General features: G+C 34.9%; 1 protein-coding gene and 1 non-coding gene across 2 annotated transcripts in view; one reads left to right on the top strand and one right to left on the bottom strand.

The window, feature by feature from the left end:
* The window catches only part of MINDY2 (MINDY lysine 48 deubiquitinase 2), a 72,559-nt gene extending 58,364 nt beyond the window's left edge, over positions 1 to 14,195 (top strand). The window contains exons 7-9 of the mRNA XM_052646946.1: positions 10,558 to 10,731; positions 13,290 to 13,514; positions 14,067 to 14,195. Of these exons, the coding sequence (XP_052502906.1) occupies positions 10,558 to 10,731; positions 13,290 to 13,514; positions 14,067 to 14,195 (528 nt within the window). The remainder of the gene's footprint in view (positions 1 to 10,557; positions 10,732 to 13,289; positions 13,515 to 14,066) is intronic.
* Positions 11,108 to 11,214, bottom strand: LOC128054935 (U6 spliceosomal RNA). The gene has a single exon (XR_008200076.1). It is a non-coding gene; the product is annotated as a U6 spliceosomal RNA (small nuclear RNA).
* Positions 14,196 to 19,288: the final 5,093 nt, after the last annotated feature.

Below are 19,288 nucleotides of genomic sequence, written 5' to 3'. Positions count from 1 at the left end.
TTTAATAGTCATCTAGGTATTTGCAGTTTTCCTATGTGGTTGGAAAGAGTGACCCTCTCCTAGAACTCATTCTATGTTAGGTCTGTTTCTGGATTGAGTATGCATTTCTGTGAGATAATGATAGCTGAGGGAATGTGTGCATCCTGCTATTTCTCTACTTCTAAGTTTTCTCAGTGAACCTTATTTCATGGCTAAACAGTATATCACTAGTGGTGATACACCTGCCCCTTATATAACATTAACACATTATTGACTGAAAACCTATTAATGCCATAGGCATTAGTTTCTGCAAAAATCCCCTGGTCAATAATGTGTTGAGATGCTTTGGACTTAGAGGCAAGAGTGGACATGTATTTAGTTAGGAGACTATTGTAGGAGGGCAAGTAAGAGATTGTAATGACTTGAACTAAGATTGTAAAGAAATAGAGAGTAGACAGATTCCATAGACATTTAGGAGATATAATCAACCAGATTTGGTGATTAAAATGGATAGAAATTATTTCAAGCATTAAGACAAATGACAATGAAAACAACTTACAAAATCTAGGGGATGCAACAAAGTCAGTTCTAAAAGGAATTTTATGGTCATACAGGCTTCCTCAAAAGCAAGAAAAATCTCAAACTACCGAGCCTTCCTCCTAAGAGAAGTAGAAGAACAAACAACATCTGAAGTCAGCAGAAGGAATAAAATAGTAGTGATCAAAGAGGAAATAAAACAGAAATTTTTAAAAATAGAAAAAAAATCAGTGAAACCAAGAGCTGATTGTTTGAAAGTATAAACAGCAAAATTGACACCTCTAGCCAGGCTCACTAAGAAGAAAAGAGAGAGGACCCAAATAAAATAAGAAATGAAGGAGGAAAAATAACATCCAATATTGTAGAAATTTTAAAAACTCATAAATTCTGTGAATATATGCCAACAAACCTAGAAAAAAATGGATAAGTTTCTGTAAACAAGTTTGTCAAAACTGAGTCAAAATGAAACAGGTAATTTGAACAGAATGATCACTAGAAATGAAATAGAATCTGTAATCAAATAAACAAACAAACCCCCAAACCAAAAACTCCTGGCAAACAAAAGTCCAGGACCAGATGGCTTTATTGGAGAATTCTACCAAACATACAAGGAAAAACTTATCGCTTTTAAAGTATTCCAAAATATTGAAGAGGAAGAAACACTACCAAAGTCATACTGTGAAACCACCCCTGATAGTAAAACCAGACAAAGATACCACAAAAAAAGAAAATTACAGGCCAGTATCTTTGATGAATATAGTTGCAGAAATTCTCAATGAAATATTAGCAAACTGTATCTAACTATACATAAAAAGGATCATATACCATGATCAAGTTGTATTCATTCCAGAATTGCAAGGATGATTCAAGATATGCAAATCAATCAATGAGATGACAGCCACCTACCTGATCATCTAAATAGGTGCAGAAAAAGCATTTGATAAAATTCAACACACATTCATGATAAAAACTATCACTAGGAGCTTACCTGGTGGCTCAGTGGTAAAAAATCTGCCTGCCTATGTAGGAAATATAGGTTCAATCCCTGATCTTGGAAGATCCCACTTGCTGTGGAACAGCTAAGCCAAAGCAACACAACTGTTGAACCTGTCCTCTAGAACCTGGGAACCACAACTCCCGAGCCCACATACCACAGGTACTGAAGCCTGTGTGCACTAGAGCCTGTGCCCTACAAGAGAAGCTCATGCACTGTAACAAACAGTAGCCCCTGCTTGCCACAACTAGAGAAAAACCCGCATAGCAACAAAGATCTAGCACAGCCTAAAACAAATAAATAAAATTATGTTTTAAAAAAATCTCAACAAAGTGAGTATAGAGGAAACATATCTCAACATAATAAAAGTCATTTTTGACAAATCCATAGCCAATATAATACTCAATGGTGAAAAGCTGAAAACCTTCCTGCTGAATTCAGGAACAAAGCAAAGATGCCTGCTCTCATCACTTCTATTCAACATAGTATTGGAAGTTCTAGCCACAGCAAACAGATAAGAAGAGTAAATAAATGGTATCCACATTGGAAGGAAAGAAGTAAAACTGTCATCCTATGCAGATGACATGATTCTTTATACAGAAAACCCTGAATCCTCCACACAAAAACTATTAGGTCTAATAAATAAGTTCAGTAAGGTAGTAGGATACCATATTAATATACAGAAATGCGTTGAATTTCTTTAAGCCAACAAGTATCAGAAATATTTTTTTAAAGTTCTGTTCAAAATTTTATGGAGAAACCCCTCCAAACAGAAAACCTAGAAATAAAACTAACCAAGAAAGTGAAAGACCTGTATACTGAGAACTATAAAACATTGGTAAAGCTAATTGAAGCCAATTCAAAGAAATGGAAAGATATCCTGTGCTCTTGGATGGAAGAATTCATATTATTAAAATGGGCATACTACCCAAAGCAATCTACAGGTTTAATGCAATCCCTTTCAAATAACCCATGACATTTTCTGCAGAATTAGAACAAACATTCCTAAAATTTTTTTAGGACCTCAAAAGACTCAGAATTGCCAAAGCAATCCTGAAGAAAAAGAACAACTGTAGGCATAATATTCCTAGACTTTAGAATAACACAAAGCTACAGTCATCAAAAAGCATGGGCGGCGGGGGAAGCATGGAATTGGAACAAAAACAGATATATGGATCCAGTAGGACAAGATAAAGAACCCACGAATAAACTCACACACCTAAACTCACACAATTAATCTTTGACAAAGGAAACAAGAATAGACAATGGAGAGAAGGCAGTTTCTTTAGGAAGTAGTGTTGGGAAGGTCGGACAGATGCATGTAAATCAATGAAGGTAGAACATTCCCTCACACCATATACAAAAATAAACTCAAAATGACTTAAAGACTTAAATGTTAGACATGACACCGTAAAACTCCTATGCCACCAAATTGGGACAACTTTGAAAAAATGGACAAGTTTTTGTAAACCTACTGCTTGCTAAAACTACTGAGTAAGAAGAAACAGACTTTGAACAGACTGATCGCTAGAAGTAAAACAGAATCTGTTTAAAAAAAAATTTTTTTAACAATGACAACACCAAAAAACTCCCCAAAAGCCCAGACTAGATAATTTTACTGAAGAATTCCACCAAACATACAAAGAACTTATCTTTCTCAAACTATTCCAGAAGACTGAAGAGGAGGGAACATTACCAAATTCATTCTATGAGGCCATTACCTAGAAGAACACATAGGCAAAACATTCTTTGATAAATCACAGCAGTATTTTCTTAGCTCAGTCTCCCAAGGCAAAAGAAATAAAAGCAAAGATAAACAAATGGAACCTAATCAAATTTAAAAGCTTTTGCACAGTGTACGAAATCAACAACTAAAATGTAACCCACTGAATGGGAGAAAACATTTGCAAATGTTGTGTCATATAAGGGGTTAATTTCCAAAACTTCAAAGAACTCGTACAACTCAATTTAAAAAATAACTCAATCAAAAATTATTAGAAGACCTAAATAGACATTTCTCCAAAAAGACATACAAATGGCCAACAGGCATATGAAAAGGTGCCCAAAACTGCTAATTATTAGGGAAGTGCAAATGAAAACCACAATGAGATATTACTCACACTGGTCAAAATGGCCATCATCAAAAAGTTTACAAATAATAAATGCTAGAGAGGGTGTGGAGAAAAGGGTAAACTGTGGGTGGGAAAGTAAATTGGTATAGCTACTATGGAAAACAGTATGAAGATCCCTCCAAAAACTAAGAATAGAACTACCATTTGATCCAACAATTCCACTCCTGGGTGTGTATCCAGAAAAGACAAAAACCCTAGTTGAAAAAGGTGCATGCACCCCTGTGTTCATAGCAGCACTATTTATAATAGCCAAAACATGTAGCAGTATAAGTGTACATCAACAGATAAATAGATAAGGAAGATGAGAAAGGATAGACATTTTCATAGGTGAAAGGGATTGGCCTTTGATTTAAAAAGAGACCCTCTTCATCATAAAGAAGGGAAAGAATAGACTATGAGTATGACTATAGGTTCCTCTGCCTTTTCTAAATCCAGCTTGATTATCTGGAAGTTCTCGGTTCATACACTGCTAAAGCCTAGCTTAAAGAATTTTGAGTATTACCTTGCTAGCATGTGAAATGAGTGTAATTGTATGGTAGTTTGAACATTCTTTGAGGGATCAAAGTGCCAGCATTCATTGGATCATAGAGAAAGCAAAGGAATTCCAAAAATACATCTACTTCTGCTTCATTGACTATACTAACGCCTTTGACTCTGTGGATCACAAAAAATAATGAAAAATTCTTAAAGAAGTGGGAATACCAGACCACCTTACCTGTCTCCTGAGAAACCTGTATGCAGGAAAGAAACCAACAGTTAGAACCTTACATGGAACAACTGTCCAAAACTGGGAAAGAAGTACGTCAAGGTTATATATTGTCACCCTGCTTATTTAACATATACATAAAGGACATATGCATATACAAAGGACATCATGCAAAATGTCAGGCTGGTTGACTCATAAACTGGAATCAAGATTGCTGGAAGAAATATCAACAAACTCAGATATGCAGGTGTTACCACCCTAGTGACAGAAAGCAAGAACTAAAAAGCCTCTTGATGAGGGTGAAAGATGAGAGTGAAAAAGCTGGGTTCAAACTCAACATTCAGAAAACTTAAGATCATGGCATCCAGTCCCATCACTTCATGGCAAATAGATGGGGAAAAAGTAGAAACAGTGGCATTTTATTTTCCTGGGCTCCAGAATCACTGTGGATGATGACTGCAGCCATGAAATTAAAAGACACTTGCTGCTTGGAAGAAAAGCAGTGACATCACTTTGCTGACAAAGGTCCATATAATCAAAGCTATGGTTTTTCCAGTAGTCATGTATACATGTGAGAGTTGAACCATAAAGAAGGCTGCATGCTGAAGAATTAATCCTATGGTGCTGGAGAAGACTTTTTTTTTAATATAAATTTATTTATTTTAATTGGAGGTTAATTACTTTACAATATTGTATTGGTTTTGCCATACATCACCATGAATCCGCCACAGGTATACACATGTTCCCCAACCTGAACCCCCCTCTCTCCTCCCTCCCCGTACCATCCCTCTGGGTCTTTTGAGAGTCCCTTTGACTACAAGATCAAATCAGTCAATCCTAAAGGAAATCAACCCTGAATACTCATTGGAAGCACTGATGCTGAAGTTGAAGCTCCAATATTTGGCCACTTGAATGCGAAGAGCTGATTCATTGGAAAAGACCCTGATGCTGGGAAAGATTGAAAGCAGGAAGAGAAGGGGGCAACAGAGGATGAGATGGCTGGATGGCATCACTAACTTAATGGACTTGAGTTTGAGTGAACTCTGGGAGATAGTGAAGGACAGGGAGGTCTATGGTGCTGTAGTTCATGGGTTCGCAGAGTCAGATATGACTGAGCGACTGAACAACAAATAACAACAATGGCTACAGGTAGGTTTATAGGTTTGATGGCAGGAAATAGAGAAAGTTATTGCTTCAGTAGTTCTATTTTATTTAATGTGTAAGGCAAGATCATTTACTGAGCAGGAACAGGAAGATTTCTAACATTTCACTTTTGAAAGACCCTGATATTTTTAGGGCCGTTTGCATTCGTATTTAATGATCACTTTATTTTGTTTCTTCCTGCTTCTGTAAACTCTTTGGAACACCTAGAGTAGAAACACAGTTCATTCCATGGAATTCTAGATATACTTTCAACAAAAAATAATTTTAATATCTGGATAGAATATTTTCTCAACACTGTATAGATAAATGGTGTCTATAACTAGGGACCTATAATAATAATAAACTATGGACCTAACAGAAGCAGAAGATATTAAGAAGAGATGGCAAGAATACACAGAACTGTACAAAAAGGATCTTCACGGCCCGGATAATCACAATAGTGTGATCACTCATCTAGAGCCAGACATCCTGGAATGTGAAGTCAAGTGGGCCTTAGAAAGCATCACTGCGAACAAAGCTAGTGGAGGTAATGGAATTCCAGTTGAGCTATTTCAAATCCTGAAAGATGATGCTGTGCAAGTGCTGCACTCAATATCCCAGCAAATTTGGAAAACTCAGCAGTGGCCACAGGACTGCAAAAGGTCAGTTTTCACTCCAATCCCAAAGAAAGGCAATGCCAAAGAATGTTCAAACTACCGCACAATTGCACTCATCTCACACGCTAGTAAAGTAATGCTCAAAATTCTCCAAGCCAGGCTTCAGCAATACATGAACCGTGAACTTCCTGATGTTCAAGCTGGTTTTAGAAAAGGCAGAAGAACCAGAGATCAAATTGCCAACATCCGCTGGATTGTGGTAAAAGCAAGAGAGTTCCAGAAAAACATCTATTTCTGCTTTATTGACTGTGCCCAAGCCTTTGACTGTGTGGATCACAATCAACTGTGGAAAATTCTTAAAGAGATGGGAATACCAGACCACCTAACCTGCCTCTTGAGAAATCTGTATGCAGGCCAGGAAGCAAGAGTTAGAACTGGACATGGAACAACAGACTGGTTCCAAATAGGAAAAGGGGTACGTCAAGGCTGTATATTGTCATCCTGCTTATTTAACTTATATGCAGAGTACATCATGAGAAATGCTGGACTGGAAGAAGCACAAGCTGGAATCAAGATTGCCAGGAGAAATATCAATAACCTCAGCTATGCAGATGACACCACCTTTATGGCAGAAAGTGAAGAGGAACTAAAAAAGCCTCTTGATGAAGGTAAAAGAGGAGAGCGAAAAAGTTGGCTTAAAGCTCAACATTCAGAAAACAAAGATCATGGCATCCGGTCCCATCACTCCATGGGAAATAGATGGAGAAACAGTGGAAACAGTGTCAGACTTTATTTTGGGGGGCTCCAAAATCACTGCAGATGGTGACTGCAGCCATGAAATTAAAAGACGCTTACTCCTTGGAAGGAAAGTTATGACCAACCTAGATAGCATATTCAAAAGCAGAGACATTACCTTGCCGACTAAGGTCCGTCTAGTCAAGGCTATGGTTTTTCCAGTAGTCATGTATGGAAGTTAGAGTTGGACTGTGAAGAAGGCTGAGCGCCGAAGAATTGATGCTTTTGAATTGTGGTGTTGGAGAAAACTCTTGAGAGTCCCTTGGACTGCAAGGAGATCCAACCAGTCCATTCTGAAGGAGATCAACCCTGGGATTTCTTTGGAAGGAATGATGCTAAAGCTGAAACTCCAGTACTTTGGCCACCTCATGAGAATAGTTGACTCATTGGAAAAGACTCTGATGCTGGGAGGGATTGGGGGCAGGAGGAGAAGGGGACAACAGAGGATGAGATGGCTGGATGGCATCACGGACTCGATGGACGTTGACTCTGAGTGAACTCCGGGAGTTGGTGATGGACAGGGAGGCCTGGCGTGCTGCAATTCGTGGGGTCGCAAAGAGCTGGACACAACTGAGCGACTGAACTGAACTGAACCAGTCTATAATAAATTGGCAGTCAGTCAAAAGTATCTGTAAGTGTATTATGCCATTAATGGAGCTTATTTTTATTGTGATTTGTAGAAAAGATTTTTATGCTTTCTGGTACCCATATCATTATTTCATTTAATTTTCACAACTCCCCTCTGAGGAGTGGATATTATTATTCCCACTTTACATCCGAGAGACCAGGCTTTAAATAATTCAAATCCAACCTAGTTAACCAGGAACTAGCAGTGTTTTCTTCTGTACTTAAAGGCTGGAATTACTTTTGTATTACAGTATGATCAGATTTTCTTCTGTTTTGCCAATTTACAAAATGTGATGGCTTTATGTATATTGTTAATACAAATAATATATACTCTGTATGAAATTATTAGTATATTTTACATAGAATAGATTTTTGTTGTCTTTAATAGTTAAAAGTGCCCATTTTAAAAAAATTATGAAAATTATCTAATATATTTTCACATAATAAAATGTACATTTTATATATTAATAATTATGAATTTAATATATGTATTTTGTATTTTTTGATGAAATTAATATTTTAGAGACTGGTGAGTGAGATTAGGAAAAAGATTTAAGGTTAGGTAAGCAAACTTTGGCTAGACAATATAACAGCAGTGCTGGGATACAAAAGCAAGAATTTTTTTTTTTTCCTTTTTAGCCACACCACATGGTTTGCGGGATCTTAGTTCCCAAACCAGGAATTGAACTTGGGCCACAGTAGTGAAACATTGCTTCCTAACTACTGGACATCCAGGGAATTCCCAAGAAATATTCTTAGTGGTGATTTAATTGTAGACTGTCAGGAACAAATGAACTTAAAGTATTCAGTACAGCATGGATACATGCTTTGCTATTTTACACTGCAGCTGTGTCAAGGAACTGTTAAGTAATAACCAGCATTGTTGTCAGTGGACCAATTATAGACTTTTTTGATAAATGTCAACATCTAAAATAGGAAGAAATTGAGGCTGGTGTCCATAAGAAGATAGGTTAGATATGCAAGAAATGACTACCCTTTTAACTAAAACTTTTAAATATTCATGTGCTATGGTCAGTACTCTTGCCTGGAGAATCCCATGGACAGAGGAGCCTGGTGGGCTGCAGTCCATGGGGTCGCTAAGAGTCGGACATGAATGAGTAACTTCACTTTCACTTTTCACTTTCATGCATTGGAGAAGGAAATGGCAACCCACTCCAGTGTGCTTGCCGGGAGAATCCCAGGGACGGGGGAGCCTGGTGGGCTGCCATCTATGGGGTCACACAGAGTCGGACATGACTGAAGCGACTTAGCAGCAGCAGCAGCAGCAGCATGGTTAGTAATAGCTTTCATAAAAACCCTCCTAGAATTTACCTTTCCTAAAGTGTCATTTGGAGAAAAATTTTTGATAAGATTGTAGTTCTTTCCCAACAAACAGCCAATCTAATATACGACGTACATAGAATAAATTGTAAAACTTATATATTGTATAATATGTTGAAATGCATTGTGATAAGTATTAAACAAAAGGGTCAGACTTGTTCAGTGGAAAATTAAGTTTTTACTCTTTAATTTTCCTAGAACAAGGTAAACCCTAACTGGGTATTAAAAATATGTTAGGTCAAGCCTGAAATGTATTAGTAGAGATAAGTAAGTAAACAGACAATGATAATTCAGTGTGTGAAGTGCTGTAATAGTGTTAAGTTCAGAATTTTGTGGAATCACAAAAAAGGAGAAGCTAATACCAGAGTAAGGTGGGATCATTACTATCCATGATATGAATCCTCAATCACTTAGCATAGTGCTGAGTATATGGCAGGCACTCAATATTTGATAAATTGGAACATACTTGATTTTTTTAAAAATGATCCTGGACTTAATTTTTAACTTAAAATAGTATCTTTAAACTTTATACCATAATGTTTTTCTTTATAAATACTTTTCATGTTGCTGTATTCGTTTCAGTGACCTTATAAATTAACCAATGTCTACAGCTGATGCTTGAATGTAACTGCTACTAGACAATAGGAAAGACTGTACCCTAGGAAGAGCTGTGTCTCACAGTGCTGGACACATAATAAATGTTCAAGAGTAACTACTTAGTTTTTTTTTTTTTAAGCTTCAGAATTTATTCAGTAATTTTGCTACATGTACCACAAGTCTTTAAAGGAATTTCTTATTATTAATTATTGATTGTGTACAAGTGAAAACTTGAAAAGTATGATTCTTGTGCAATTATAAATACTATATTAACCAGTGGGAACTCTAAGTAATTGAAAGTCTTATCCTTGGCAAATCTGAGGAAAAAATTGCTTACAGGCATTATACTAGGGACCCTTTACATATGATTGCAATTAGAACTGATGCATATAAACAGTTAGAGATCAATGCTAAATTCTATGATAATGACTATAAATACATTATGAATACATTGATTCAATAAATATTAGACTCCAGCTTTATGATACAGCCTACAGTAGGCCAAGAGATAGACTATGTAGTCTGGAGAACAAGGAGGAAAATATAATCATTGTGTAGTATGATTCAGTGCTACAATAAAGAAAGTACAAAGTACCATTGGTGTATATAAATTAAGAGCAGCAAATGGTGCAGAGAGGGAAAAATTGATATGGATTGGATTAGTGATATAGGCTTAATTTTTTAAGAAATAGGCAATATTATATAATTTTTTTGTACTATGTCTTGTTATTTGATGTATTTTTTAGGGACTTATTGTCTAGTATTTTTCTATTTTGTGAAGGGAGATTAAAAAATCCCAAGGGGCTGTTTATAAGTTATGAATTAGTTGAGACGCTAAGAGCTCCTAATTCTCATTATACTATGGTGTAGCAATTATAAACTATATTCAAAGTCAAGTGGATATAACTTAGTGAGCAAGTAAGTTATCTACTTGGTCTACTATTTATTATGTCATATAGTAGGATGACATAACAGGAAATTAGTAGGAATAATTTTATTTTAAACAGATTATATAATTTATTTTAAATTGTAAATTTTTTAAACTAGTTTTAATCAACTTAACAGTCCTTTTTCTTATTTCTTATTAAGGGTCTACTATATTTGTTGGTAACAGACCAAGGATTTCTCACTGAAGAAAAAGTTGTTTGGGAAAGCCTGCACAATGTTGATGGTGATGGAAATTTCTGTGACTCAGAATTTCATCTGCGGCCTCCTTCAGATCCTGAAACTGTATACAGAGGACAACAAGATCAGATAGATCAGGTAAATATGTTTCATCTTCATATTGTTTTATTGATAAATGCTCATTCCTTTCAAATATGAATTTGGTTATTCAGAATTTTGAACTAAAGATTTGTTAATTAATATATCAATACTTGTGAAATTCTATTACTTCCTAAATAGGTAAATGATTATTCTACATTAATTGTACACTTTGGTTCAGAAGGCCTAATTGTATTGAACTGTGAAGGTCATGGTAAAGAGTTGGAATTTTATTCTAATTTTAGGAGGGAAGATATGCCAGATATTAAACATGGAAGTGACAATGATCTAATTTACCTTTTTTTTAAAAGTGAGGTAACATTAGTTTATAACATTATATGTTTCATATGTACAACAGTATATGTCTGCTTCTGTAAAAAATATGGAATGCTTCACAAATTTGTATGTCATCCTTGCATAGGGGCCATGTTAATCTTCTCTGTGTCGTTCCAATTTTAGTATATATGCTGCTGAAGGAAGCACTGCTTTACCTTTTTAAAAACCTGCTATGTGGCAAATGCATAGGAAGGACACTGGTGTAAGCAAAGTAGCGATTTGCTTAGCTTTAGTGGTAGAGACGAAGAGATGAGTACATATTTGAGATCTATTTTGGTTAGTTAGAAAAAAGTAGAACAGAGGGAGTCTTCAAGATTGCATGCACTGGGTAAAGAGTAGGGGGTGTTCTAAGCCTTAGAATCCAAGGTAAGGAGGAACAGACACTTCTACAGCGGGAGCTGCACTGCTGGTAGAATTCTTATTTAGAACTGAGATAGATGAAATTTTTGCTTGTTGGCGGGTAGACTTAGAGCCACAATTGTGTTTATTACTAGAAGTCTAACAATGATGTGACATTTTCTTTAACTGAGGTGGAAATATGGTTATGTTAAACAGTTGGCACATGTTTTGCTGATACCAATTTAAGTGCATAGAGACTGTGTTCGTTTAGCCAGTATTCATTGAGCAGTTGTATTGAACACTGTAACTAGGTCCTGGGGACACAAAGATGAATCATTCTGTCCTGTTCTCAGAGACTCGGCAGTCAGTTGGGGAGGCAGGTATTTTACCAACTAATATATAAGTTCTGTAATGGCAGTTTGAATAGCAAGCTGTGAATGGACAAAAGAATACTTGATTCAAACAAATGCTAATCTTTCTAGGACTCTCAACTTTGCTTTGACAAACAGCCATAGTAATCCATACTCATTTTCCTCCAGAAGGTATACAGGGGCATTGTTTTTAAGTGTTATTTAAGAGAAATATACAAGATTTTTAAACCACTGTATATAAAAAATATTGGCACACAGGGATTGTAGTAAAGCAGTAGATTGCCACAGTAATCTAGTCATAAGATCTTGAGAATATACATATGATATTGTTTGCAAAGTAACAAAGAAGGGGGTCTTTGCTGATGGTCCAGTGGCTAAGATTTCACGGTCCCAAGGCAGGAGGCCCAGGTTCAATCCCTGCTTAGGGGACTAGCTCCCACATGCTGCTACTAAGAGTTCACATGCCACAAGTGAAAAATGATCCCGCATGTCAGATTGAAGATCCCATGTGTGTCAACTAAAGATCTCCCTTGCCACAACTAGGACCCAGTGCAGCCAAATAAGTGAATAAATAAAAATAAATTTTTTTTTTAAGTATCAAAGACTTGGCAAAGAGTGGAGTTTGAAGAATCGAGGAGAAAAATTTGAAGGACAATTTCTTGATGCCTCTAAGATGATCATGCTAGATAGTACAGGGTGTTCACAGGCAACAACCTTTTACATATCTTCTGTGATTATTTATAATTCTCTTACTTTGAGAGTGTGCTGGGGGAGGTGCACAGAATAGTCAAGTTTCATTCAGCACTAATTCGTAATAAAAGTGGATGTTAAGTTAGATGTATAACTTTTGACCAAAGATGCATCACTTTATCTCATAGGAAATAATCTGAGTATGTGTATAGGAGGAGGAAGAGCATGATTAAGTAATTGCATATGATTGTTTGATGGACAGCTACATTGGCTTTAAAAATTGTCTTTGGAAGACTTTAATAAATAATTTGGGTCTGTGTTTATGATTTTTTTAAACAGAAGACTTTTATGACATTAAATAGAAAAGAAAACAGATTATGAAAGTTTCAGGAGTTGGAAGATGTATTTAAATCCATATGTGAATATAGAAAAAACCAAGATGAATTATATATTAATTGTTAACAGTAGTTGACTCTGTGACGATAATATGGTAATCTTAACTTTCCTATTTATGCTTTTTTATTTTGTATCAATTTTCTATAGACTTGTGCTTCTCTCTTTTATAAACTTTCTTGAATGCCTTATATACTGCTGCTAGAGAGAATTTTAAATGAATTTTTAAAATATTGATAACAATGGCAGTATTGCCGAAATAATACTGTTTCCCAAACAGAAATAGTAAACTTTTATTTTTATATTTAACATCTAGTATGTTTTAAAAAAGCCATTTTCATAGATTTGTAGATATAATCTCTGTATTTATACACATTAGTTCTTGGGTAAAATCTCACAGCTAAAGATGGTTATCATTTAATTTCTTAGGACTATCTTATGGCTTTATCTTTACAACAAGAACAGCAGAGCCAAGAGATCAATTGGGAACAAATACCTGAAGGAATCAGTGATTTGGAACTAGCAAAGAAACTCCAAGAAGAAGAGGATCGACGAGCTTCTCAATATTACCAGGAACAGGAACAAGCTGCAGCAGCTGCTGCTTCTGCTTCCGCTTCTGCTTCCGCTTCTGCTTCTGCTTCTACACAGGCCCCGGTAAAGACTAGTGTTCTGACTCTTAAATATAAGGATCATTTTAGCAATAAAGAAATGTGTGCTGAGATTAAAACTTTTAAATTAGGTATTGACTCTGTTAGCATTTTAGCATCCGTGGGTTTTATGACACAGTCCTAAGTTTGTGATTATCTTGCTGCTGCTGCTGCTGCTAAGTCACTTCAGTCGTGTCCGACTCTGTGCGACCCCATAGACGGCAGCCCACCAGGCTCCCCCGTCCCTGGGATTCTCCCGGCAAGCACACTGGAGTGGGTTGCCATTTCCTTCTCCAATGCATGAAAGTGAAAAGTGAAAGGGAAGTTGCTCACATGTTATTTATTGTTTATTTACTTACAATAATGGATCCATTAATTATATCTATTCTGAATGATAGAGGCAATTACGCAGGTACCATATAACATTAAAAATTTATATACCAGTAGCCTTTTTTCCATTAATGATTCCTTTTACTTTCATGGTTTTTCTTTCTAGGTAACTCTGCTTAAGCATCTTAGAAAAATTGTGATAATTTCTTCCTGTTTATTTTCCTTAAAGCAAAGCCAGCCAACGCAAGCCTCTCCGTCAAGTGGCAGACAATCTGGAAACAGTGAACGTAAACGAAAGGAACCACGAGAAAAAGATAAAGAAAAGGAAAAGGAGAAAAATAGCTGTGTCATTTTGTAACAAGTGTGGATTCTGTTGGAGCCATCTGTATGTCTTCAGAAACAACCATAGGAGGAAAGGAAGAAAAACCGATAAATACCGTCTGTGCCTGATTTCCCAATGGATTTTGTTCATGTTTATCAGGGGAAAGGTTGTTACTTAATTACAATCAGACTTTTTAAAATCACACAGTATACTCTTTATGAGCTGGAGTTTCATGTTACAAGTTGGAAATGCTGTGTTGTTATTCATGAAAAATAATGCACTTGTAGCCAAATAAGTAAATAACAGCAAATTTTATGTCATAGTGACATTCATAACTCATATCAGTTAGTAAGCTATTTCATCTTCTGTTCTAACAATGAATAGAGATAATTGATTTTGTCTGATTCCTTCCTCAAATCTAAGTATTAGCACAATAGTTTCTGAAATTAATTTTTACAATGTTAAATTATGATCTGATCCATGAGAAACCAGGGGTTTAATATAGATTTAAAAAGAAAAAAAAGACAATAATAATAATAATAAATAACCTTCAGTTGTATATTGGACTAGTTCAGCCCTTGAACAGCTTTACCTTTGTTTAGGAATGTACATTTTAGATATACGTTGAGAAACTGATAATGGAACTTGGATTTAATTTAGATAGGAAAAAAAAAAAGATTTTTATTTCTTTTCCAGTAACAAAATTACATAACACTAATACTCTCAAAATTAGATCTTAAAACTTTGTAGTGTTGTAAAATTTTGAGGAGTTTTAAAATCTTTAATATAGGTTACTTGGACCACAGTTACTATTTATTCAGTGTGACAAGTGAGAGAAAACCACAGTGGATGCTAGCCCTTGTAAATACAGGGATATACAAAAAGAGATAGTTCAGTGTCTACCTTTTTCTATAATTACCTTGAACCTTAAAATTTAAATCATGTTTATTTTGTAGAAAATTAAGTATACTTATTAAATCAAAAAAAAGCACATTTCTGAAAGGATGTTAGACAGATATAGTCTCTGAGTCTAGTAGAAAAGCATTATTAAAAATCTGTTTGACGATAGATAAGAATTTGGAGGAATTTATGTAGAAACAATCAGATTTTTCTAACTTATAAGAACCAAATAACCTATAACATCTTATAGTGTTTCTAGGATTCAGAAAGAATATTTATTGAACTTTATTATGAGGCAACACATATTTTCCTGTATTTCTATAGTTTGGAAAACTATCCTTGATAGTCCTTTTTATATGCTTTATATTTAAAAGTTTATTTTAGTCATTTTTGAAAAGACTATTGCTGCTGTAAGTAGTTACGTGATTTACATTCTAAGCCTCAGTAAATTTGTCTGTTCAAGAGCATCTTAATTTAACCTGAGCATCCACTTAGAGAATGCTTTTTGTGGTCTGAGGGGACGAAAGACTACAAAAAAACCCGTCGTCTTGATTTCTTAAGCTATGTCCTTCACATTCTCTGTGATCCAAGACCAGTTGTAGGATAAATCTATATATAAAAAGTAAAGTCTTATTTATGGATGAAGTTATTCTAAGAGAAATATTCAGGGTCAAGCTGTATCTTTTATGTCCGCCTGTATCGCATGTCTCTTTATGTTATACCATTTGTTATTCCTTCAAATTTCACATGCTAGCATGATAAGTCATCAGAGAACCTGTTTGGTTTATAAAACTTTCATACAAAATATTTGGTGAGCCTCTTGACCATAACCCAAAATATGCATATAGTGCTCAAGTAATCAGATATAAAATGTATTACACAGTTCTCTGTTAGCTCAAACAAGTTGATTTTTAGGCCGAGTTTATTCTTGATATCACTGTTGGTTAAAGGAGGAAACACAGTGTCGGTGCATTATATTTTATTAAGAAACAAAACAATAAATCCTGAGAAATTTTTAAAAATGTATTTGAGGCATACTTTTCCATAATTATATTCTTAACTATTCATTGCCCTTGAAAAACATATGTGTAGAAGTTATTCCTCTGTTAGTTGTTACTGTCTTCTTAATTTGTTCCAAAGACAACACTGCCATTCTGCATTCCCATTGAAGGAAGAAAAATTTACTCAAAACCAGCAGTACTGCTATCAGATAAGTAAATGTCAATGTATACTTATAAGAAATAAGTAAGAAATATAACGTGTTTGCTAATTCAGCCTTTTTCTATGTAATATTTCCCACTTGGGCTTTCTTACATTCCTGAAATTCAGTTTGGTATACCAAGAGTAATAATGATAAAATGTTTACTTTGAATACTGTGGGGGGAAAATTAAATGTTTAATTCTGTTAAAAAAATTTCTTAGAGATCTGGTTTTACATCCTTGAAAGTAAAAAAGAATTTAGAGCAATTATGTTTTTATTTTGCTCAAGTCAACAAATTACATATTCAGACATGTCACTGTTGGTTTGGGTATATTGGAATTTGATAGTGGTGTATTAGTCTTTCCTTCACAGTACTTTGTAATGCTTGAAAATTGTTACATGTATAAGACTAGCAGAAATTAGAACTTAAACATTTTTGTTTTTAAGATTTATAGGCTAGATTAGAGGCACATTTGCATCAACCAGTCACCATTAGAGCTAGCAAAAGAGGCAGATGAATGAATGGATACGGTCATTGAACTTTCTCGTACTTTCAAAGACTATTCCTTAAGGTTAGTGACCAGTCTTTATTAACAGTATGAAAATTTTCTCATGCCAATCCCAACAGTGCTGTGATTTACAGTGTTATCAACACTTAAAAATTGTGTTTTGTGTGTGTGTGTGTGTGTTTCTGAAGCAGGATCTATGACTCCTATATCTAATAGATTCTCAAGGGAATCTGGGAATGTTCCTCAAATTTAAGAATCATTGTAAGCATACGCATACCAAGCTATTTGAGGCAGTTAAAACTGGCATTTGGCTGCTTCCTGTGAAATGCTAGTTCATTGTGCATAGGTAAAGTATCTTATTTCATGTTTCAAGGTGTCCAGTAAGTAGTTGAATGAGACATATAGATTTAAGTATTAGAATTAGGCTTTGGAATATATTTTCTGTCTAACATCTCTAGTATTTGACTACTTATCCCACATTATGTTTTGAATTTTTCCCCATACTTCTTGATCTTAGCTTAATTAACAAGCAGTTTACTATCAGATTGATTGAATCCAACATTAACCATTTTGTACTTTCACAAAACCGTAACATTTGTTTTCAATGAATAAGCAGCTCAGTTCACTAAGAGACAAAACATCTCGAGAGGAAAGAGGACTAGAAGTCAAATATATATTTAAAAAGAGAACTATATTAATGTTGGCCTTTCAAGCAGATACTTATAAAATTCTACTGGACAAAAATCAAGGCAAGAATTTCTAGAGCTGTCCTAAAACAAATCATTTGTTTTTTTTTAAAAAAGCAAATTGATGACATTTCATTTAACTTTCCTATTAAATGAAGTTATAGTAAAACATGATGGAAAGCTTATGGCTTTTACCTATCACAAAATATTTGGACATACAACTTAAACCCTAATAATAAATTTACTAAAGTTTGATAAAAATAAGATCGCATTAAAGATAGCATATAATTTGTATTTTAAGGAATGGGAAATGTGAAATTCTGAAGCATTTTGTCTGAAAACCTGGCTTTTATCCTGCCTTCAGCAAATTTACTGTGCCTCAGTTTAAGTATCTAAAGAGTGCTCATTTTTAGTGCTTTGCACCTTCAATGAGCACAGGGTATTATTGAAATAATCATAAATATTACACATCTTTTGCTCTTGAATGTGTAGATGTTTTTCCCCAGTGGCAATATTTCTACAGCCAGTTTTTTTCTGAATGCTGTTAAGTGTGGAGAGTTGTCTTGTGTTTGAGTATGGCATCTTCTCCTCCCCAAGTGTGTGTGTGTTTTGTTTTGCTGCACTGAACAGTATATGGGATCTTAATTCCCAAACCAGGGAGTAAACCCGTGCCCCCTGCAGTGGAAGTGCTGAATCTTAACCACTGGATGCCAGGGACTTCCCTCTTCCACAAATGTAGGATTTTACAGTTGCTTTTGTGTTCTGTAGGGCTACAGAATCAAAACCAAGAGTACTTGGGAGTATAAAAGGGTTGAAAATCTATCTTTTCCAGTATCTTTAATATATCTAAATATTTAGATTCTGTTCCTTCATGGAATAAAGTACAGTGGGATCAGATTACTGATACATATATATAAAAGTTTTTGCTGGATAAAATTCATTTAGATCTCTTATGTATTGTCCTTTTTAGGATTATTTAATTTTTTTTTAACTATAAAATGTTATTTGATATATACAGTTAAATTTCTGTTAGAAAGTAACCAAAAATAGTAAAAGAACTAACTGGAATCAGAGTTCAGTTCTTAGGTCCTCTAGCTATTGAGTGTCATTTTTACAGATGTCCAGCACTCTTTGGAAAACATGAAAAATTGTGGTTACTCTTTTGGAGTGACAGTTTAAAACTAAAATTATAATCAAAGGCTTCTTAAATAAAATATACTATAATACAGAGATAATGCAGTTTAAAGGGACAAATTGCAGGACCCTGTTAATTTATTTTGAAGATTTATTTAAATTTTAACTCATGCATGTCTCTTAATCCCATTGTTTCTACTGTTAGAAATTAGAGTTTAGTAAATTATGATATGCATATATGTATTTTACATGGATTCTAATGTCTAACTTTCCTTTTCTGATCCCCAAAAGAATTCAGCTCATAATGCAGGGCAAAGGTGTTCAACTGTTTCCTCAAGCTTAGCTTTATACTGCTGACCTGAGAAGCAGTGAAATTTAGACTTGTCTACCTATGATACATTTTTTTACAGCATAGAACTGTCTCAGAAAAGGTGTTAAAATACCATGGCAGAAACATAAAACCTAAACTTTAAACCACTGTAGATTTAAAGATCAAAAAGTTATATGTTACAATGTCTCTACTTAGTCTGATATTAATTCTAAGAATTCCTTCAAACCACTTAATTTGTCACAATTAACTTTAAGGATTTTGTATCTATCCTTACTGCAATATCCTGACAGGCAGAGGTACCTCCTAGATTAGATGGTAGACAAAGCAAAATTTTTCTGAAGGTGATCCTGGCTTCTTTGGCACTAGTG

Source organism: Budorcas taxicolor, chromosome 10, assembly GCF_023091745.1.
Source record: "Budorcas taxicolor isolate Tak-1 chromosome 10, Takin1.1, whole genome shotgun sequence".
Taxonomy (NCBI): domain Eukaryota; kingdom Metazoa; phylum Chordata; class Mammalia; order Artiodactyla; family Bovidae; genus Budorcas; species Budorcas taxicolor.
Note: the sequence above shows the minus strand (reverse complement) of the source record. Positions and strands in the feature narration are given on the sequence as shown.